Source organism: Diplotaxodon limnothrissa, linkage group LG1 (genome assembly GCF_057381915.1).
Source record: "Diplotaxodon limnothrissa isolate DT_005_m linkage group LG1, D_limnothrissa_male_GT1.1, whole genome shotgun sequence".
Lineage (NCBI taxonomy): Eukaryota > Metazoa > Chordata > Actinopteri > Cichliformes > Cichlidae > Diplotaxodon > Diplotaxodon limnothrissa.
The window spans coordinates 14,667,235-14,691,162 of record NC_140596.1 but is presented as its reverse complement, the minus strand read 5'-3'; the positions used below and the strand labels follow the sequence as shown (position 1 = coordinate 14,691,162).

At 38.4% G+C, this 23,928-nt stretch overlaps 1 protein-coding gene across 1 annotated transcript; it reads left to right on the top strand.

The window, feature by feature from the left end:
• Positions 1–21,826, top strand: spata17 (spermatogenesis associated 17). Its single transcript, XM_085353400.1, has 9 exons — positions 1–68; positions 653–742; positions 1,828–1,909; positions 3,305–3,355; positions 5,440–5,543; positions 12,792–12,915; positions 17,021–17,263; positions 20,735–20,871; positions 21,742–21,826. Exons 1-9 carry the CDS (start codon positions 1–3, stop codon positions 21,824–21,826), a joined length of 984 nt encoding a protein of 327 aa, XP_085209526.1.
• The last annotated feature ends 2,102 nt before the right edge of the window (positions 21,827–23,928 follow it).

The following is a 23,928-nucleotide window of genomic DNA, read 5'->3' as shown; positions in this document are numbered from 1 at the left end:
ATGGCGGAGCTGTTGAAAATAAAACGCGAATTTGAAGAGTTCCAAAAGGAATACTACTATACAAACAGGTATGGATTAATGATTTACATAACTATATATGGATACGTTTAATTGCTTTATGAGTTCTTGTTAGCAGTTTAGCAGTCAGCATTTAGCTAACATCACCCAGAACTAAGGCTAGCGTCATGCGTCTACTGTGTATGCTAATAAGCTTTTGCGGTCCTGTTTTGGCGTTACAATGCAAGTTTTTGGTTCCCTAAGAATGACAGTAATGCTCAGAAGCACCCTACGAGTAAGCCACACAAATGGGGCAAAGTTTAGCTGTGTAACTTGCCAGTAAAAATGTGTTGTTGTTGTTTTTTGTTTGTTTGTTTACGTATGAAGGACTTATTATCGCTTCTCCAAAAGGGTTTAGCTAAAGTCAAAGGAAAGTGGCGTTTAGTCTCCAAATGTTGAAAGATTTTTCAGCCAGTTTTAATAATTGGTGTTATAATGAAGCTTAATATGCACTTTTCAGAAAATTCTTAAGTCAGCTATGATAACAATGTATTCTCTTTACTGTATATCGTGCATGCTGCCATGCGTAGTAAACTCCAATGGCTCGTTTTGAGCCAGGCGAAGAGTGATATATTTTTGTGTTTATGTATTTCAGAGAAGCTGATGAGAACAGAGAGAAGGAGAACCAGGCCGTCACCCAGATCCAGAGCTGGTTCAGAGGCTGCAAGGTGCGGGCTTACCTCAGGTATGGTATATCTCTGTGATCCGATTTGTATCTGTAATCCATAAAAAAAGACTTTTGGTGCTCATGCAAAAACAAAGCAGACATTCATTTTATTTATCAATGTAAGTGTAGTTCCTTTGGAGTTGTAAAACACTCAGACAGGCTGTAAGAGTTCATATCAAGGGAAACCCTGATATTAGCTCACTACCATAATTATCCCACTTCCAGAAGTTTGCAAATGGCCTGGAGGAATAAATGTCGCTTGCACTCTATGCTCTTTTCTCACACAGAGAAATAAATGTCTCTATCTCTGTGCTTGTTCCCATACTGTGACCCTAGCACCATTCTGCAGGGTCAGCAGACAAACTTCCAGACAGTAGGTTAATTCAGATTACTTTAGTTAATTGATCAATGCGTTAAGTGGATAATTAGCAACAGTTTTAGCTGCCTAAGTGCAACTCCGGGGTTGTGCTAGCCGCACTATAAGCATTGATTTTCTGGGCATATAAATGGCCTTTTGGAAATTGATGGCCTCATTGGAGGCAGAGAATCGCAGTGGACTTGCATTTAGAGTATGTTTGAAAATGAATACAAATGTGTACCGCTGACTATAGGAGGTGGAAGGCTCATCGGACATGATCGAAAAGCCTGGGAGAGCACGAATGGTCTATATGTGTGTGCATGTGTGTTTGTGACAGCTTGTATTTATAAGCATAATGTTTCCCTGACCTTTCATTTGAGCCTTTTCACAACCTTAAATTTGTATGCAGAAAATCACTTTCTTTTTATTGTTTTCCCTAAAAAAGAGTTTATGTTAGGAAGTTAAATTAATTGAATAATTAATAAATTAATTCTAGATAAAGGTATTTTTTAGCTTATTCATAACTATGGAAACTTTCCATTTCATGCTTTGTTAGGATTGAGCTTTCTGGGGGAGGGTTGCAGAATTGCTTAATTTCTCAGCTTAAACAACCTTGTTAATGACCAGTGATATTTGCCTTTTACTTCCCTTACGTGTTTCTGAATAACTTTTTCCAGGGTTTCCTTCAGTTTAACTACTAAAAAAACATCCACCCAATCCTCTCCTCAATTTGATTTTATTACAGCCATCTGCACAAGAAGGCAGTCATTATACAGAAGATATGGCGGGGCTTCACAGCAAGGGCACGTGTCAGACAAATGGTGAAGGTAAGCCAGTGCCTGGAACGACTATAGATATATTGATTATGCTATGATAGCACGCATTAGAATTCAATTGCTATATTCCTAAAGTCCCTGCGTCTGACCTTAAGAAATATAATTCACCCATTACACATTAGGAAATTAGCACTTTGGAAAAATGATGCATTATGATAAGGAATTCCATCTATTTCACAATTCTTGGGATGCATATAGAAAAAAGAAAAGAGTTGTGTATCTATGTGTGTATGTGTATGCTTTAGTAAAACAAGGCCCCATTTTCAGCATATTGCCTCCAACTGCTTCTTAATTGAACAGATTGTTGATACCGGATCCAATACCCAGCGCTCTCACGTATAATTTTCCCCTGGATTGAGTTTTGTAAACGTATCACAACAAGCTATTTATCATGCCTGTAAATTGACTGTTTGCTAAAGCATAACTGCCAGCCGCCGTTTGGGAGGCGTTCAAGAAATGGAAGGGTGGTGGTGGCGGGGGGGTGTTGAAATAAACAATGAAGGATGTGTCACATCACACATATGGGCTAAAAAGAGGCTGTTTGGTCTCATTTGGAAACAGACAAGCGCTAATTTGAATCACTCAAAATTGCCACAGTGCACTGTTTTGAAATTAGCCCTGAGAGATTCTACTCTTCACCTCCTTTATCTCTCTCTGTCTTTTTCTCTCTTGCGGACCTTATCGTGTATAATGTGATGTGCACAAAGCCTCTTCTCAAAACATCAAGCTGAATTTACAACCTCCTTTCAAGTCTTTGTCTTCCATCTCCTTCCTCTTTTTCCTCTCTTCCTTGTCGTTATTAAAAAAGACGTGTTGAGATATGAATCCCTTTTATGGCCCACACTCCAGTTTGCTCCTGAAATGTGCTCCCAGTGGTTGCCTGGCATGTTTGGAGTGCGATGGCTCGTTGAGTATGTTGCTGAATATTCTCTGGCCTTTTGTTAGTCTGTTCTGTGGCAGTCCTGTCATTGATTATGAAATCCAGAGGAGAGCGTTTGGCCGTCATACATCTCCATTAGCGCGCTGCTTGACTACCATAGATTTTCTTGGCCCTTGTCTGTGTTAGTGTATTAAGAGAGTACTGTCCTCCCCTTGATAGAAAGTCCCACTAACCACTCTCTCTCTCTCCTTTTTTCTCTCTTTGTCTCTGTCTCTCTTCTGCTCTCTCTCCATCTCTCTGACTTTTTCTCGTTCCTCTTGTCTCTCTTGCTTTCCCACTCTCCTTTTCTGCCCCCTTCCCTCCTCCCTCCACTCTACAGTGGCCCTATCTATGCTGCCTGTGCAATGTATTATGTATAAAGAGCTCTTTATCTTTGACGCCTGCTGTGGACAGATCAGAGGGTTGGGAGACAAGATGTAACACCATCGTTTCCTTTGTGTTCACAGGCGGCATATTTTATCATGAAGATGAATTTCTACGAGGAGATGGCGGTCAGGGTAAATATCACTACACTGTCTTGTTTTAGCAAATGGAGTGTCGTGGTGGGAGCCCCTGTGAGTAGCAGCCCATAAGCATCATATCTCTAAATTTCTTTAATCTTTTGTTGGCCATTTTTCTCCCTTTTTAAGTGCAGCATCATGTTGGTAATCCAGTATAATTTATTATTATTAAAAACCCTATAAAAATGGACAGATTTCTATATCAGAATGACCTATCATATTTATATGTCAAACCACAGCAAATATTTTATATATAACGTTAAAAACTTTTTTTTCACTTTGCTTAAATGCTCAAGGCCCTGAAATACTGTCTTTATCCCTGAACACCTACTACTGTTCAACTCATAAATCATAGCTCTGTGGCTGTGAGTGATGCTTTGGCACTTTTACACAAGGATATTGCCTAGAAATCTTATATTTTAACAATTCCATATAGGCCTTCTCTTTTGGTGAATAGTTTCATGCCTAAACCGTTAAAGGGTTTTATAGACCAACAAAAGAATTTGCCAGTGTTTATTGAAGAGAGAGATTCACTGTCCAGCTGGAAAGAGATGTTTATAATATTTTCGTATTGGTGGAAAAGCTGGGGAACTGAGGGCTTTACGTTTTACACATAATAGGAACCCAAACAAATAAAGCTCACCCCCTGCTTTTACAATAAATTTCACATTATAGGAGAGACATAGATTCACAAATAATGTTTGACCCAGCTGTTTAGGTCACAGGGTGAAAGTTCAGAGGTGATGTCGACATGTAGTCCAAAAGAGAAGCTACTGAAATAAGAGACCTATGTTATCTATGAAAATAGCCACAATTTCCTATAGGAGACAATAGGAATTTTAATGGAGAACTGTGTTAAAATGACTGGTGCTTAGAGGTTACCAATGCGAGAAAGTACTGGGTTTAAACCCCAGAAGGGCCAAGTGAGCCTTTTCTGCGCTGAGTGTATCCTCTGTGTCTGTCTGGGGTTTTTCCGGGTGCTCCAGTTTTCTCCCACTGCCCTTGACCAAGGCTTTAGCCTCATATGTGAAATTGGTCCCTTGGTGTTGGACTGTGTACTGCCCACAGCGCCTAAAGAGAAGTCATGGGGCAAATCCAAAGACAAAAATTCTCAAAACAGATTGATTACATGTGACTTTAGACTTTAGAAATAATAAATTAAAGGACAATAAGGGAAATACATGCAGTATCTGGCCTTTTTTATGATGCCACCTGTTGAAACTTTTCTACTATTTACACCAGACATACAGATATAGTACTTAATACCTGCAATATAAATCTTGATCCCACGTCTTCTGACACATACTCTGTACTTTCTCGACTTCAGTGTTTGTGCTGTTTCAATATGACCTGACATTTGTACTTTTTTGCCAAATAAGTATATATTGTATAAATGAAAAAAAAGAAACCCACAAAGCACACCCAACACATACAATCATCTGAGAATCCCCTTGTGACATTTTCTTTAAATCAATTTTAACTCTATTTCTTTTTCTCTCCCCTCCTGATGTCTTTATCTTGGTGTGGTAGCTAACAGAGGATAATGTATTAAGGCCGTAATAGAAACCAGTGTTTACATGCCGCACCTCGTATTTGTATTAGATTCAACAGCATCGATTTCACTAGTCAACAAAGGTCAGCAAGAACTCGGGAGGCGGCAATTACTTTATTTAAAATTATCTATTGACTGGCAGATCAATGCTAATTCTCATTTTGCTCTTTGTTGTTTTTCCCTATCCTTTACTTCTCCTCTTCTTTCTTCTTCCCTCTTCTCATACCGTGATTATTCTTTTACCTGCCATTGTTTTAATCTCCTAATTAGTCTGAAGGACATCCGCCCCTATGCTTTAAAATGGTCAACTGTTGTGTGTGGGTGTGTTCTGGCTAATCTGCAGCCTCCTCAATCAGTGTGGATGATGCCGTTAAATACATGGTTATGTGACAGTTTGACAGTCTGTCTCTCTCGTGCTGGATTGTCCCTCTGAAAGTAGGGATTGTATAGTTTATTAACAATGGTTTAAAAAGTGTCCTACTTAAATGTTACATTTAAACTTCATAAAAACTTCTGTAATCCCACACAGATCCAGCGGACATGGAGAGGATTCTTTGTGAGGAAGTATATCCATAACTTCTATGCACGAAAAAAGTATATGGAAGGACTTGTCATGAAAAATGAACTAGTCAGGTGAGAAAAAATAGTTTCATTTATGAGACCTTAAGAGACCTGAATTAATTTTTATCTTTTTATTTCGTTTTATTTTCCTGAAACTCACTTGAAGTTGTGTTGCTTTTGTCTTTCTCACATGGCCAGTACATGTGTCAGCATTCTTCTAGATAGATTATAACCGATATAATACAATATCTTCAATTAAAGGAAGCAAATATGGGGTACCTTTTTTGCACAAAGGAATGCAAACTGGAAAGGATAAAAAACTTAGCCTTAATATGTTCTGTTAGAACATGGTGTATCTTTGCCCACTGACTATGGCCTACTATATAGCCTATCAATCAAAATGAATTGATTTGATTAATGTAAAGACAGTTGTCTGAAAGGTGTATTGTGTATGCTTAAACAAAACACATGACTGGAGTAACGCGAAAGGAAAAGTGAGGATATGAAAGAGACTGAGAGACAAAGAGAAGAGAAAGACAGAAGAGAGAGAGAGAAGTCCTCTAAAGCGCTTGAGGCTAAGAGAGAAGTGAACGATGTGAAGAAATTAAAAATTAGCCTCTGATTTGAACCGCAGCTCGTGTATTAATAAAACATCCTGCGCTTCAGGGCTTACTGCTAGAGATACACCATCTTTTATTTTTGACAAAAAAAACCATCACGTTTAGCTAATAGTCACATTTTTAATGTTGCTAATATATTTTACAGGAAAATATCTTTAGGCTTCCTGCTAAAATTAAATGTAAATTTGTTAAAGTGCTCCTTGGATCACCGACTCTCCCCCCCTCACTTCCCCAGCAGCGTTTTACCTTTCCTCCACGCTCTTTGCCCCTTTTAGAAATAGGAGTGACTAGGCTGTTAAAGTCCATCATGGAAGAGTTGCTGCTATAATATAACACAAAAATGAGCACACACAAAGACATGTCAACTACGTTAAGTATTCTGACCAGTCACTGGGATTATTTTGCTTGTAATGTCTTAATGAAATTTAAGACATTACAAAAGTACAAAAAATGATTCATAGTAAAAAGTATTCATAATCAGGCCAAATTTTAACCACACTGTAATAAAGCTACAATAAGGAAACAATCAGACCATTGATCTGAACTGAACATCACTTCATAGGACTAGATTAGATTAATTCAGAAGTATGCAAGCTATAGCTTTTAGTTTGCAAGGACCTTGCCTAAACAGTATATGCATATACTGTGGCTCCTGTCTCTTTGCACCTTTTGCACAACTTACAACAGTTAACAAAAATCATAGGAATTGAAATTTAGAAACAAGGAGCTATAAGGATAAAGTGACCAGCTATGTGATGCTATTTCATTTTAGGATTCTGGTCTTATGCTTTTGTTATCAGCCGTGGTACATTCACACTCTTACTCATACACACATTTATGCAAAAACACACATACACACATGCACATGCAGCCCCTCCTCCACAGTGGTTTGGGGTACGAGGTCACTTTCACTTCACTTAATCACATGTTTATTTAGTGCTACTGGGGTCACGATCAATTAACGCCGTGCCGGCATTTATTTAAAATATCCTTTCTCTGTTAGCTGCTAAGCCCTCGGATTGCACACTGCCTGATCACTAACCCTGCAAAGGTCTGCTTTTTAATCCATCACCATGCTCCCTGCCTCCGCAAGTGTGTCCATCCGTCTGTCCAACCACTGCATAAATTAATAAATTCAAAGTCAGATGAATGATCTCCATTTATTGAAGGCTGATCAGCTGTGCATGGTAATGATGTAGGAGTATTGCATATTTTCCCTTCACTGTCTTTGTCCTTTTTCATTCTGATTCTCCATTCCAATCTCTTTCTCATGACAGAGCTCCCCAGTTCAAAACCATCTGTATCATTTCATTAGGTACAACTAATCCACGCCACTTACACCATCCTCTTTTATCCACCGCCCTCTCTCCGCCTCCCTTTCTTAATCTCTGCCTCTCGCCTCTCTCTTTCTCAATCTATTTTGTTCGATATCTTTCTCTCTTGCTCTCCTTGCCACAGGTTCACTATGCTTTAGTGTCCATCCTCATTCATCCTTCCTCTCCTTCTGCATAGCCTAATGAAGTCAGGACCCCAGTGCAGTCCCCACTCTGCCACAGTTTTCCTTGATACCCCAACAATTTATCACTTTGTCAGGGAGACACTTAAAGTTCCTGGGCTTTAATAAGGGCATGCTGTGGGACGATGGGGGCAATTAGGAAAGCGGAGCAAGTCCGCTTTGCATATTTACTAAATGTGCTGGTGTCATCGTTGCTGCCACTAGCACGGCCTGTTGACTGCATGAATTATTCCTCTATCTGCAATAAACAGCGGGGTAATTATTACTGCCATAATCAGATAAATAATTCTCCCTGTGATGTTGCAACAACATAGTGAAATCTTTTAACTTATCCTAAAGAGTGCTAAAAAAGGAGGCTCAGAGAGAATTTATGGACTGTCACTAGGCTGAAAAGCACAAGTGTTTTCTTCTCTTCTTTTCTTTTGTGCTGTGCTGTGTCTCTTCGTCTGTCTACTTTTTTCCTGTCTCCCTTCATTCCAGCCTTCTTCATTCCTCCATCTCTTGTGTCCCTCTCAAGGACATTCATGAAAGGAGAGCTGCTATGTCGGAGAGAGTGTGGGTCTGCCCTGCGATCACTCTCCCCTTCTATGCGTCAGTCTTTCTTTTACTGCTCTTCCCTTCTGATCCAGTTTGGATGCAGACAAGTTCTCTCTTCAGTCTGATTGGATTTATATATTCGCTATGTGTGTGTCTGTTGAAGTTTAATGTGGATGCACTGCTACTTGTCTCTTAAGAAAATTACTTTGAGAGTGAACAGTGGACAAAAGTCTGTAATATATTTGAAATTATTTGTTTTTTTCCTCTCAGTTTATTGAATGTGGATTAGCAATATTATCAAAGCTGGGGTTAATTGTTTTCTTAAACACCTTTGGGTGGCATTAGTTTTACTACTTTAGTGAATTAGTTAATCAATCGGTCAGTCACTTAAATGGAAAGGCTATGTTATGAGGGTGTTCAAGGCTCAATACATTGAGCTGGCCACTGTCTAAATTGACTGGCTGACTACCCTCTCATTGCCAGCTATTGAATCATTCAATTGGAGCAATTAAAACAGCCAATCAGGTCAAGCCTCCATTAAATATTTAGAACCTGGCCAATTAGCTGCTCTGGTGCTGGCCTGGATGACCGAAGGTGTGGCCTGCTGTCCCACAATGCCTCACTCTCTGATGTTCCATTACTCCTTGATCCCCTGTTTTGAACCAGAGCTTAAATTATTGAGGAAGAAGTGAGAAATGTGGCTTTATTATATTAGACATTTAAATAAGTTAGAAATCCAGGGTGAAAATGTCAGTAAGGGTTTCAGTCATTTAAAAGTACTTCAGGTATGTTTGATTAACTTGTCCAGCGGTTCAGCAGCCATTAAACATAATCTCTAGCCACAGTGCTTCAGGAATACAACATGACAGGCTTAGCGCATTATATGTGCCTAATGTTAATAATTGTTATTCAGTTTTTATTTTATGTCATATATCTATTTTATTATCACATAATCTAAATGGCAGAATATCATGATTCATGAATCATAAATATATGTATTAATATATTTATATAATTGGTGTTTCAACTCCAATTAAGGAATGAAAGTTGTGACATTATTTATTATTTAATTGCACATCATCGCATTTCAAAATTGTTCATGCATGATTATGTTTAGCCCTTTGTTGCACCTCCAGCAGTGGTACAGTATAGTTTAATGTTACTGGGATTAATGCAGTGATTTTTATCCGGCTCACTGCTAATTGTGTGGCACGAAGAAGAGCGTAGATGCAGCTTTGCACAAACAGCTGGAGAGAGACAGAGAGGCACCAGGGAGTTTATTTAATTTCTTCAACATGAAAAGGTGGTTTTATAGGGGACAAATCAAGGTTCACATAGAGCAATTAATGATTTATCCTGTTGTAATTAGGTATCAGCTGTAAAGGTAAAATAATTTAACACTTGCCTGCTTTTTTATCTCCTTATTATAGGTAAAAGTGTTCTTTTTGACTTTTACCTTTTTTTGTGTGTGTAAAATATTTAATATGCATAATACATTACATCACATACTGTTAACATGAACTGTTAACTGATAATAATCAATACATTAGCTCAATTTTTGTTTCTGTTGTTATAAAAATAAATGCACAAAAAATTCCCCATAGTTGGACCTGGCTTGGGATCAGTTTAAGGCCTGAAAATGCCCTGTAATCCTCTGAGGAACTAAGGAGATCGATTGCTGTGACTTTAAAAGTGAAATGTTTTCTCTTTATTGCCTTTTTAAATTTTCATAATGTGACTTTTCTTTAAGAAACTAAAGCAAGAACTTCTCTAAAAAAAAGACAGTGTAAATGGGAACATATTTGACTTCAAAATCTATGTATGTAATTTCAGCATTCTTATGCCTTTTCAGATATACAAGTTACTCATTTTGCACACTAATGCACTCCTGTACCATCAGTATTGCTGGCCTTTGACTGTATGTTGAAAACAAGCATACAGTCAAAAGCAAGCGTGTCTCTCTGATTTAGCCTGGAGGATGTGCATTTCTTTTTTTAAATAGCTCCAAATTACATTTTTTTACTTGAATTTTTGGATGCTTGAAAGAATAATGTTCAGTGACCACAATTTATGGAAGAGTTACTGAGCTCTGTACCGTGTCAGCAAAATTGTCACTATTTTAAAGCAGTGTTGCCTTAGATCCAGAAAACTGAACTGGCCTTGTCCTTCGGACACAGAGGTTACTCTATATATTGCCCAACCGTTTTTCTGAAAGTTTTGGGACCTATGTTTTGTTTGTTTTTTTTGTTTTTTGTTTTTTTTTGTTTTTTGCTTTGTTTTGGGGTTTTTTTTGGGGGGGGGGGGGGGGGGGGGTAAGGGAGCAGCTGAAAGTGCCTTTGAGTGGCTCTTTAATGTTTTCTTAAAAATTTAATGTGATAGCTGAGAAAAACTTGGTTTTGTGGTGACCCTTCTCTCATACTTCCTTTACTATGCTGGTTCAGATTGTTCAGATTTTTCCTATAATCTGTCACCTATAACTTTATTTATTTTTAATGTATTATAGTAAATCTATACATATGTGTAGAATTTTAGTTAAAACTAGCAATAATTTTTTTTTCTTTACAAGAAATTAGTTTAGGCTGATAAACCAGACGTAGCACATGTTCCAGAGCTGTTCCAGAGTTAAACATAGTGTTTCTTTCTTTTCAATTTTACTCAGTCAGTCGCACACACATTTATAAACACAGACACACACGCGCGCACACACAGGCGCGAGGGCATGTGCTGCTTGCTGAACAGGGCTAACGAGGGTTGTATGTTGTGGCGGCTGGTTGGGTCGACACAGATCGAGGTGCCTTCAGCCGTTACAAATCTGTTTGGCTTTTGTCCACTACAGAGCAATTAATAACACTGGGGCTGGGGGTAGGGAAGCAAAGGTCACTCATTGAGCACCCCCACCCCCCCAACACACACATATATAGATACATATACACATACAAGCAAAGTGTACATACATTTAGTATAAAAACAGATACACATTTGCATATTTATGATAAATGCACAAACTGCTACATTCTCAGTTAAACTGTTTCAGCCCAGAGACATATGTATGAAAATATGAACATATGAACAAAGGTCCTGATCCCCTGAAACATTACTACAAGCTTTTTAAGGTGCTATTAAGAATTGAGCAAACAGAAATGACGACATATATACAGACATGCACATATCGTGGAGAACACCGTCCCTAAACCAGGACTTTAAATGTTACATTAATAAGTAATATCCCTGTTAGCTAGGTGGACAAATAGAGGCCAAGCAACCTCAATATTTACTCCCCACACACCTACACTATATTAAATTACTGTATTTAATATTACACAAATGCACATATTTAGATTCACTCTTCTTCTTTACACACCCGCAAGCATTTTTCATTTATTTTGTAATTGAGTCTGGTGCTGAAGAATGAATGAGAATGCACAGGCAATGGGAATTTGTTGTGATTTGTTTTTAAATGTCAGTAGCCACAGAATGTGTTAACCTCAGATTACTGACACACTTTGAATACCCTGATTCTTCTATGGAGGATTGTAATTGAAAACAGAAGTTGGGTAGAGGGGGAAAAAAACAGCGGAGAAGAAGTAAGGAAAAAAGGAGGGAAACAGACACGGGATTCTTGATGAGCTATGGTTAAACTCTTATTGGTATTGTGCTCTTGGAATTAAATTGGTTTTACTCCTGCTTTGTGTGTGTGTGTTTATATTATGACGACATGTGTGTATTTAGTAATTGTTTCCAATTCCCCTTTTAAGTTATCACCACTTTGTAACAACATTGCTGTGTGGTTGTGGAATTAAATTGCTGTGTGTATGGGGTTTTAATGCATCCCATTTAGCCAGCTTCGCTTAACAGATGTCATAGACAGACCTGTCCTGGCTGCCATGATGAAATATATCAATCATCCTCCCACTTATAGCCTCTTACGCTCTTATTTTGCCTTTTTTTCTTCTATGCAGTGTCATTCTGTTGTTTTTGCCCCAGAGCTCCTCTGTCTTTCCATGTATGCCTCAGTGTGATTAGGTAGTTTTTTTTCCTTCATCTGAAGGACACTTTAGGGAATTGTCAGCTTTACGACCAACAACTGTTTCCCAAATACATAATAACACATGCACAGATGTACTTGTCTGAAGTTTACACCGTTAACAAGTTATTGATTTATTTGGTGTTAAGATATAGTACTTCGTAAGGTGAATCCTCAGAAAATGTGTAATATAACACATTAATGTAGTATTAAAAAAACATTAGGCTTACTTGTTAAACCAAGTGGTATAGAGTTAAATGTAATCAAAATACAGAGTAATGTGCATTTAGTCATTGTCATTCACAAAACATACTGTACATGAGTATATAAATATGATGAGTTATTTCTACTATATGAATTATAATGATTGACAACTTAGGAATTGGAGAAATTATGTCTTAACTGTTATATTTAAAAAAAAAAAAATTATGCTATTGTTCACGTGTTATTGTAAGGTGACCTTGAGGGTCTGAAAGGTGCCTATAAATAAAATGTATTATTATTATTATTATTGTGTAAAATGATTTACATTTATTATACATGTCTAACTAATGCATACCTATTGTAAAGCCTAATGAATCCGAAGTGCAAGAATCTTTGTGTGTCGTTTATGTTCCCTGCAGGAGGGAGCTTGATCAGCTGGAAGATCTCCAGAAAAGGGAGAGAGACTGTCTGGATATGGTGAAAGAGCACACTGCCAAAGTCTATCAAGCTCATCGGTTACATCATCTCCTTAGTACAAAGCAGGTGGGCTTATGGAAACACAAACACATTCAATTTTGCACACATTTTACAACAATGTTATAATGATTAGACTAATATTTAACCAGAGGGAAATGTACATATTAATTTTATGTTAACCAGAGCTACATGAAAATAGCGCAGTTTAATAAAAATACTGTAATGAATAAAAAATTGTTGGACTAGTGACAGTAACACGTATTGACTTTGTAATTCCAAAGTGACCTTAACTGCGGTTATGTATGGATGCAAAGTCACTTCAGATGACACGAGAAACGCATCCCTGTGGATTGACTTCACATTTGTGTAGCACTCACCCATACAGCTATGCACAATTATGTGCATGCTCAGATACATATGCAGGCACACACATGGGCATTGAGCTCAACATTACAAAGAGGTGGATTCCTACAGAAACGGGCTACACAGAGAAATACCACAGACCTTTTCCTTTCTATTAGTCAACAGAAGTGGGCCGTGTGGAGTTCAGTTGCGCATGTGCAAACATAAGTGTGAGTCCTCACGGTTGTTCTGATGTGCTCAGTCTGATGCTTCCCATGGCAAAAGTGTGCACATTTGTAAATGGTAAATGGACTAGTACTTATGTAGTGCTTTTATACTCTATTTGAGCGCTCAGAGCACTTTTTTTTTACCGTATGCATCATTCAACTATTCACACACACACATCATGCTTTTCTCTATGCCTAAGCATTTTTAGCGTGGCAGCCACACACTCTTAGTCCAGTGGATGCATTGGAAATAACTCGTTGTTTAGTATCATGCCCGAGGATACAGCAACAGACTAGAGAATCTGGGGATCAAACCACCAGTTAGCGGGCGAGCCACAGCTATCCTTGTGTTCATATGTGTGTGGCATCTACGCATCTTTGTGACTCCTCACTGTGATAATAATGAAGACAAAGCACAGTGGTCACTGTTGATTCAGCACTAGCATTCTGCTTGCTCTCTCTCTCTCTCTCTCTCTCTCTCTCGTCTTTACAACTAGCATCATCATTGCCTGTCTTGCTGTCTACTGTCCTCAGACATCCCATGTTCACCGAAGACGCATACATACACAAAATTTTCACACAATTGCATGAAGTTGATGTAAGCTGGAATGAGGTTAAGTTCGCAGTTTTTACACATCAGGCTTGATTCTTAAAATACTTTAACTCGTGGGTATCCACATAATTTGTGTTACGTTTCTGTAACTCTGTTATCGTTATTTTTAAGTACACGCTAGAAAGAATGAAAGTTTATGTGCTCTTCTCTGCCCTCTGTCCATCTTTCTCTATATACTTCCCTCTCTTTCCCTGCATATGGCAGGGGACTCTTTCCCTTCGTAGCTCTGACCTTGTCAGCAGTGAATAGATGGCTCTCCCACACAGTTCATCCTTTCTCACTTCTCAGACCCCAGCCCACACACACACACACACACCAAAATACACAGACTCACATCCAGCTTACCAAAAGGCCCCAAGTCCCTCTGACAGAGACAGAGATGCTGTGTTCCTGGGGTCAACATCATTGCTCTTCCCGTAGCTAGGTTGGTACTTGGTACTTTTTGGGCTTATGTGTTGTGTTTGTGTATTCGTGTGTGTCTTTAGGGGTGGTGAGATTTACTTTTGTTTATGCGTTGTGTGTATCTGTGTATTTTGCTGGCTTTCTGTCACTTCCTATTTGACTTGTGTACTGTCATCCCTAAAGCAGAACATTTCTCCTGTAGTTTCAAGCAATTTCCAAGATACTGATTGGTGTTGATCATATAAACTATTCTTATGACTACTCAGTCCATACTTTTAATTAGTTTACTACTCTATTGGGGTGAGGCATAACATTTACTAATTTAGTTTTTTATCTATAAGTAAGAACCATTTAATATAACTTATTATTGGTTGTAGAAATATATTTGACAACTGCTTCAAGATATTTTTGTTCTCAAGAGGGACCCTATGCATGATTGATTACTGATTTTGATTATTAGTGAAAAGTTGCCCCACTGTCACTTTGAAATTTTAGTCACTGCTTAGCAGCTAGCCTGGGACCTGTTTATCGGTCACCACTGTTTTTAACTGCAACTGGCAGTCTAACAGTGGTACTTCCTTTGCTTTGAATGTCCCCTGCAATCTAGAGGAGGTCTCTAATGAGAAGAATGAGCAAGTACTGCTCTTAACAACTAAAATCCATGATGGTGTAGTTGTCCTCATCCCAAGTCCTAGCTTGGGATGAGATTCACTAGAGGTGCATGTAATTATATTGCTTCATTATTTTTTTCTCATAGTGTACTTGACAAGTAAAATATTTGCAGAACACAACCTTTTAAATGTTACATTAAAGTGTAAGATTAATCTAAGAAAGCACACGTGTATGCATATATACATGATTACATATATGCGCATGCACATATTCTGCCGTTACATATAGGATCTAAACCTATGGGAAACTATGACGTTGTATAATAACTACTTTCAACTACTCCCTTAGTCACAAGGAGTTTTGATTTGGTAGATTTTCACATTGGATGTCCTTCCTGACACAATCCCCCAAGTTATTTGTATCAACACCACTATTTTTTAAATAGGTACGTATTGTGCTATTATCAAGCTGTACCTACAACCCAGGGTCAAAAAAATTGCAGTGAATAAAGTGGAATTTCTTTATTTTTTCTTATAACGCAATGGATGATATTTAGACCAAAAGTGCTTATGATCTAATAGTGACACATTTGCTATTTTACTAATTTGTTAATATGTTATTTTAGAAAGAGCGAGGTTTGGGAGGATGTAGTTAAAGCTGTATGTGTTTCTCTCTCTCCCTTTCCTTCTTGTTGCAGTCTTTTAGAGTGGAAAGCAGTGTTATTAGCATATAGAACAACTCAAAGCTTTGGTCTGGTAATTAAGACACAGGCAAAAGAATAACTGTGGTTTGAATAATTATCATCAAGGCTGTCTGTGGCAAATCTGTACCCCAGTTCAGAATCGGAGAGGCACAGTTTTAAGTATGTGTACTTGTGTGTGTGTTTAGGATTTTCATCTATCCATTCTTCTATTCTGTATTCATTTAAGATAACACCTTTTTAAAGTGGGGATATTTGGGGGAGGTTAATATGGATTACATGACCATTGATAGGGAAGAAGGCTGATGGAAAATTTTAACACAATTGATGTTTAGTAGCTAACAATTGTTAGTTTAGTCCCTGTCCCAGTAGGTGCCCATTCTGAGATTTGATGTTCCTCTTCATAAACTGAATTCTTTTTTTCTCCAAAATCTAAATTAAGTTATATATATATTTATTTAGTACTGAAGCATCCATGTGGACAGCCAGGTGCTTAAAAATCAGTGCCCCAAAATCATTTTCGCTTTATGTCTATGTCACTCCATAGAGCCTGTTTTTTTTATTTCATATTTTTAGGTCTAGTACATTCTTATTAAATGCTGCTGCATGTCTTTTAACAGGTGCTAGAATGTATGAACATATCACTCCAGTTTTAGGAAATTTACACTGGCTCCCTGTTGATTATCGTATTCATTTTGAGATTCTTTTGCTTACTAGTTTTAAATGGTATGGCGCCCAATTATTTAAGCAAACTCTTCAACATGTGTAACCCCAAAAGAGCACTGAGATCGTCCAGCCAGATGCTCTTAGTACAACCGAGGTCTCGATTGAAGCATAGAGGAGATCGGGCCTACGCAGTCGCAGCACCTAGACTCTGGAATAACTTAGCCACTTCAGAGTCTATTCAGTCTTTCAAATCACATCTTAAAACGCACTGTTTATGTTGGCTTTTAGTTCAGTTTGAGTACCATCAGGCTTGTTTTACGTTTGTTATGGGGGTTTTTTGTTTTCATGTTATACATTGTCATTGCCTCATCTCATTTATCTGTATTTGTTTTTCTATTGTTTTCTCATGGTCTTAACTAATTGTGAAGCACTTTGGTCAACTAAATTGCTTTTAAATGTGCTATAGAAATAAATTTGATTTGATTTTGATTCATTAATTTAAAAAAATTTAATTACTAGTAAGAAATACATTTTAATCTAATGACTTTAAAATCCTAATTTAATGTTTTCACGCTTTTACCCTCTCTCTCTTTTTTTCTGTTTCCTCAGTGCCCAGGGGTCTTCAACTCTCCATTCAGGCCAGCTCCTCATGAGATGGAGCTGCTGCTGAGGCAGCAGGTCAAGTACCAGGCCCCCACCAGGCTGGCCTCCAGGGGCAAGGCTTGTCTCTTGGGCATCCCAAGCTCAACAAGCTCTAGTTTCCCTGTGACTCTTGGATCCCCATTGATCAAAACCTCTAGAACTTACAGCTCCAGGCCCATACTGCCTCCCATTGCCAACAAGACACAGCAGGTGACGGTGGTCAAAACGTTGCCTATAAAAGACATAAACAAGTAGAAAACAGATAAATACAGTAGTATAAAAGCAGATATACAAGAGATGAGATGTGATGGTGTAAAAAACTGGATTTAAGCATGTTCAAGAGGTGAAACAGACTGTTAGTTTAACAAAGTATCATACTAATTATTAAAGCCTTCAACATCACCTTCCTTCCTCATGGGGGATGGTTCTTGATGAAAGCAGAGATCCTTTAAAACTCCTTTTAAAGAAGAATGACATCATTAGCATGGCAGACAGCTCTCCTGGGGGCTACTGCATAGAGTCGTTTAGTGCCTTTATTTCAATGAGTACTCTGTGGGACTATGTAGTTATGTGTTACTATATTTGTGCACCACAGTGTGTGTGTGTGTGTGTGTGTGTGTGTGTGTGTGTGTGTGTGTGTGTGTGTGTGTGTTTTAAAATTGCATGCACAGCTCTGACTAGTGGACCACAACAACATGATATGTGCTGTGTCAGGTAACGATTTAACTGTACAATTATCCACAATTTTGTTGTCCAGGTACAATGACAATAAAGGGCTCTTCTGTTCTAAATGTAAACTAATACACATTCACATACACATTCCACTTGAATTTGAAGTTTAGATGTATGTATTTGTTTCTGTATATTACAGATATATATGGATAATTTTGTTAAATTCCATGGAAACATGCATTATATTTCCATTAAGCAAATAAGCGACATATATACATTCAACAGAAATTAAAATTTAATTTGATAAATAATAAATTTAATAAATTAGTATTTTTCTGATCTTATATGTTGTGAACACATTTTCTTCTTTTTTTTTACAGAAATTGTTTTAACAATATATTGCTTTGTCCAAAATGATCAAGAATAAGTGTTCATTTTAAAGAGTAAATTTTCATCAAAGACCTTTGGACATATCATAGAGAGAAAAGAACAGATTTGCCACTGTTTCATATTGAACTATCACATAATTATGACAGTTACCAGTCAAAATGTGTACTATATTAATCCAGTGGCTGATAAAAATAGACGAACCCTGAGTTGCCACTATTTGAATATTTACTTTGGTTGTTCTCAACTGAGAATTTGTCTTGGTTCAGTAAAGGATAATCCAGTGGTGTGTTTGTGACTGTATGTGTCATGTGTCTGTGTTTGCATTTGTGTGTATGATGATGATTTGAGTGCTATTGAAGAGCAATATTTTCCACTCTGTGGCTCTTTATGGCAAATTGCTTTCCCTAGTATTAGTTTCTAGTAATGTAAAACATAAGTGAGCAGAAATGAGGCGTATATTTGTCTCCTTTTATTAGCTGCAGTTCATACACTTACATACACATGCAGGCATGTCTCCAGCTGGCCGAAATGGGAATAGGTTTATTAATGGTGTCCTAGGAAAGTCTCTATGGTTGATATGAAGAATAATTGTCTATATTTATACATGTGTGCCTCATAGTGTGTCTTTTTTGTGTGTGTTCAGCTCGTGTCATTAGTGCAGGAAGTCCCCTTTTCTTTTGCACTCACCCCTACATCCCACACCCCCTCCATCTCTGGTGTGATAACTATCTAGTGGTGATGGATAAGGTTGAGGTGCTGGCTGTGGAAGTGGTCAGGCCAGGCCAATGATCCCGTGGTGATAGGAGCAAGGACAGGGTCTCTGTCTCTCTCCTCCTCATTCTCCCTCCTTTTTTTAACACCAAACAACAACTGAAGGTCACCTTAAACATAGCGAAAACATTTAAGTTAATCTGCATTCCCAAAAGTTTAGCCGTTATTCGCACAAGTTCTTAAGTAATGTAGTCTTAGAGCATCCACTTTGAGATTTGACTTCGCTGGACACACGGACAACTCACACACACGCACACACACACACACACACACACACACACATACACACATATATATTCCAACAAGCTTGTTCACCTTTGTTCTTGCACTTAGCCTGAACTCTCTTAGGCAGCTTTCTTGTAATTTCTGTAAGCAGTCTATTTCTCCAGCCTTCTTGGATATAAATCCAGAGCTCTACCTTAGATGTTAGCTGGATGTACTTCTTCAGTAATGTTGAGGTCCGGGCTCTCGGGAAGCCAATCCATGACTGATAGTCTTCCATGGTGTGTTTTTGTTTTTTTGTTGTGGGTTTTTTGTGTTTTCTTTTTTAATCCAGATGTAGTTTTTTGTGCATTGGCAGTGTTTTTGGATCCATTGCCATGATGATCTCTTCTTCTTGTTTGACTCCTCAAATATTTTAAGGACAAACTGCACACCATACTGAGATGTGCCAAGTTTTCAGCTTATTAGCTCCATGGGAATCACTGTGTTATCTTCCGCATGTTCTCTAAATTTAACTAATGAATTGATAATAAGTGACAAAGTGCCTAAAGATACCAATTAAAATAGGTTCTTCGAAAAGTTGTCTGGTTTATCCCTTGAGTTACGCCTTTTTTATGATTGAGTGAATCATAGGTAAATGTAATGTGGCTTAACGAACAAACAAAAAGAGAGCCTGAAGAACTATTGTTCAAGACCATTTGTAAAAAATCATGAGAAAGTCAGTCTCCATGGAAGAAAAATAAAAAGAAATGAGGGGTGGCTCAAGACTTTTTAATTGTGTGTGTGTTTCTTCAGTTTACCTTAACAATTTAACAACATTAACACAGATATTATGTAAGTTGACTTCTTAAATAAACTGAGTTTAAATAAACTCAGCTTATTTAAGAAGCCAGACAATTCATAATTTAGTCTTTTCCGTTGAAATCACTGCTATATTTACAGAAAACCATTCCACACCCCACACCCAACCACTTACCCACTAATCTCAGCCATGGTCTGAGTAACCCTCATCCCTCTGGCCACTTACGCAAAGACTCTATACTCCAAAGTCTTTTGCACAACATTCAAGCACTTTTCAACTTGTCATTGTTACTGTGTGCCTTTGTTTTTATATATATGTTCTTCTTGTTTGTTGGTTATTCCAGTCTTCTTACTATTTATATTTCCTGCACAATTGTTGCACTTTTAACAGGAAGAAAACTCTGGCAGAATCAGGCTCAGGGAGGGGCACCCATATGCTGGAACTAATTGGGGGTGAGGGGAAAAGAAGAGAACAGGGAAAAAGATCCACTATCATATTCATTTAGATTTCAATTAACAAATCACCACAAAAGCCCAAATCATGATTTTAACCCATTGCAGACAGTGTCCTCATTGCTCCAAAACTGTCTTCTTTTTAACTGATACCCCTCCCATCCCCCTCTCTCCAAAATTGAACTAACATGCTTGGTTTTACTTCTCCTGCCACTTGATCTTTTTTATTCTTTCTCTACACTTAGCCTTTCTCCTGTCACAAGAGAAGAGATGCAGAGGACTGACCTCTGTCTTTTTTTAATTCTGCAAAAGAGTGATTTTGCGATCAGTTTTCGACTAATGTACTGTCTATTTTGTCTGTCCTTATTCCAGGGTCTTTACAGAGAAGCAGGAGAGGCTTGGGAGCAGCGCTTGCATTGTCGTGAATTGATGTTATGTCTGCAGACCTCTTACATGCACCTAGAGGAGGCCCAGAATCAGCTACGTGAACTCGAGCCAGTGAGACTTAGGTTTGTACAGGAGTTCTCTGTCCGACCTGTCTGGATAATTCTTTTAGATTGGATACAATATATTAGAACATTCATACATTAATCTAACATAATTCAGCTACAGGTATGTCCAAGTCCATTGTTTGGTGCGTTTTAACAGATATTATTTACTGCAAATAGTGTCTGTATTAACTCGATACTAGCAAGAAGCTGTTCTTTGAGTGAGCACTGCTGAAAGAGATAGACACAATTTTTCATTGTGGGGTCTGTACAGAAATGTTACTAAAAAGTTATAATAACATAATAATCCAGTGTAAGCTATATCCTTGCATGTGTCTTGTGTTGGTATTCGCCTCCTCCTTTTGATGCTCTATGTTAAATTGAGTTCAGTTTAAGCTGTATTTTATCAAAATACTGGTGTTACTGAAATATGTGGAGCTCCACTCTAAACATGTGGGATCAAGATTCAGTGAAGCCCTACAGGACAAAAGAACAAAGCTTTGGCACTAAACTCACAGCTTTGTGCTGTCCATCTGTGCCAATTACGCGCTAATTCTGATAAAGTTGCTTGCTGGCATCCCTAATATAGCAAAGCTCCCAGCTGCAACTTTCAGCTATTCTGGTGCAAAATAAGACATGCTTTCATAATTAAATATGCCACTATTTGCAGTAAATTGCTTCCCGCAAACTCTTAGTTTCAAAACTGACACTGCACCATCTCTAGTAAATCCTGACAGTAGTTTTATATCCATGGAGGGTTTTACACCAGTGAATCTAGCCCTATAAAAGTGAAAGACATGCTTAGCAAACAACAGTTTTAATAAAACCAATCTGAAAACCTGTGTGCACTATATTGTATAACTTTGCTGTTTCTTGTTGTCTGACACCCAGAGGAACAGGAAGTACACTTCACCATTTGAGCCACAGCAGTAGTTCATTTCCTCATCCAGCCCATACCGGCAAGAGCTTCAGATGATTAATATACACTGGTTATCAGAGGAGGTATGATGAAAACTAAAAAGACTAAACAAAAAGAAAAAAAATCATTTGTTTGTTTATTTATTTAATTATCCCATGTAGAGGGAATGGTCTGAATGGGCTAAAAGCTGTTGTAAAGGGTTTATATGGTTGAATTAGTTTGATCCTAAGGTATAATTCTTCTTCTAAGAAAGACATGAAAAAACAGAGCAGCACAACCTAAACCTTTCAACTTGTGTTGCACAAATTTGTCAAAAGTGACAGCAATTTAATAAATCGCCACTCTCCATCACACGCATATCTACACCCACCCACACCCATACACACAATTCCCAGCTATGCCCTCCACTGCCCCTTCTCCATGTATACGTAAATGAGGTGTATGCATTGATGTGTATGTGTGGGTATGTTAGTGAGAGAATGTGTGAGCGTGGGCCCTGCGGTCTGGTCCAGGCATTAGGTAATTGACTGTGTCTTTGCTCAAGGCCTTTCATGGATCACCGTCCTTTATTAGCTCACTTCCCAGCACACACACTCGCATACGTGCACATCCACACACACATACACAAAGTTCCCAGCAGCTCCACCCCAGCCCCTTACTCCCCACCAGCAACCAGACCCAATTGCCCGGAAACAAGGAGTGAAACAAGAGAGAGAGAGAGAGGAGCAAGGGAAAAAGGAGAGAGCAGCGACAGGGGAATGAACTAACACGGCCCCAGGAAGTGGAGATAAATAAGTATGAGGAGAGAGTGAGTGGGTGAACGGGGTCTCCTCAAACTGACAAGAGAAATTGAGGGAGTACGATCCATATTTCACTGTATCATGTTTGTCAAATACAATTTTAGGAAGGTTGTAGATCTGCATTGGTGGTAGTATTTTGACTTTGCCTATCGCCCTAGCCCCGTTTGGGTGAAAAGTACCTGTCTAGACAAAACAGGAAACAAATGTCCCAAATATGCTGTTGAACTAACGCAGGTTCACAGCAAAGCTGCATGGCAGTTTTAACTGTGTGTTAACGGGCATACCCACTGATTATCAAATAATATGTCGGTAAGTATAAGTGTGAATTAGAATGAGATTTGGTCATTTAAATGGTGGGATGAGCCAGGATTCATTTATTAAGTTGATTCATTTCTTAGATAAGTATGTGTGTGTGTGTTTGCTGACACGTTTAGCTATTTTCTATTATTTTATTTTATCTCAAATCAAATATTTGCTAAACGTATTCTCTGTATAGTATAACTTTGCCATGCAGGATGTTGTTGAGGAAGATGATAAAGACAGTAGTTGCCTGTCCTCGGCCCAGTCCTGTCATACTGCTGTCACTCAGAACTCATCAAACCTCACATCTTTCTCTCAGAGATTCTGTGTCTTTGTATCTCTCTACCTCTGTTTACTCTCTCTCTCCTCTCACTCTGTGATAATTAGTGCATTAGTCCTATCATTGGCATCACCGTGAGCTATAGCAGCAGCCAGCGGAGCTTCTTGTCACATCTCACAGGGCCAGTGGAGTGGACAGCTCAACCCTGGTACTCATCATCTTCATACCGTGCCTAGCCAGCCTCCCCCCAGCCACATTATTTAGCTATGTTATCCAGCCATGCTCCTAATTATTTTCAAATCCTAGCCATAGCCCTCTCACCCAGTCTCTGCCACATTACCTAGCCTTGCTTGTAATCATCACCTTAAGCGTTGCTTTAGCTTCTCCACACAGCCTGAAGCCTCATCATTAACATACCCCAGTTTTTTTTTTCTGTTTTCTTTGGCTTGACCATCACAGCTCTTGGCAGTATGTACACAGCATCCTCAGACCAAACCAAGCCCTAAAAATAGCCTGTGACTCCTGGACCTTTATTTACCTTAGCCATCTGGGTCACAATATGAAAGTCTGTCAGTGTACACACACACATATCCACATGCATCCACACAAATTCACAAAAATGCCAGTCCCTGCCTCTTGAAAAGCTGAGTTCCCTGTCTCAGGCCAAAGAGCGCTGTGTAAAGGTTGCCCCTTTTCTTGCCCATATGTCTGCTTACCCTTTTTGCCTATGTTCCTGGTAATCCTGTTATGCCAACACAACAATGATGGTTATTTTACTC

Bases quoted from the DNA above. Each gene is read 5' to 3' on its own strand.
- spata17 (XM_085353400.1), top strand. From the start codon at position 1: ATGGCGGAGCTGTTGAAAATAAAACGCGAATTTGAAGAGTTCCAAAAG. The intron at 69-652 runs GTATGGATTAAT...TATGTATTTCAG, and splicing joins GAATACTACTATACAAACAG to AGAAGCTGATGAGAACAGAG. The intron at 3,356-5,439 runs GTAAATATCACT...AATCCCACACAG, and splicing joins ACGAGGAGATGGCGGTCAGG to ATCCAGCGGACATGGAGAGG.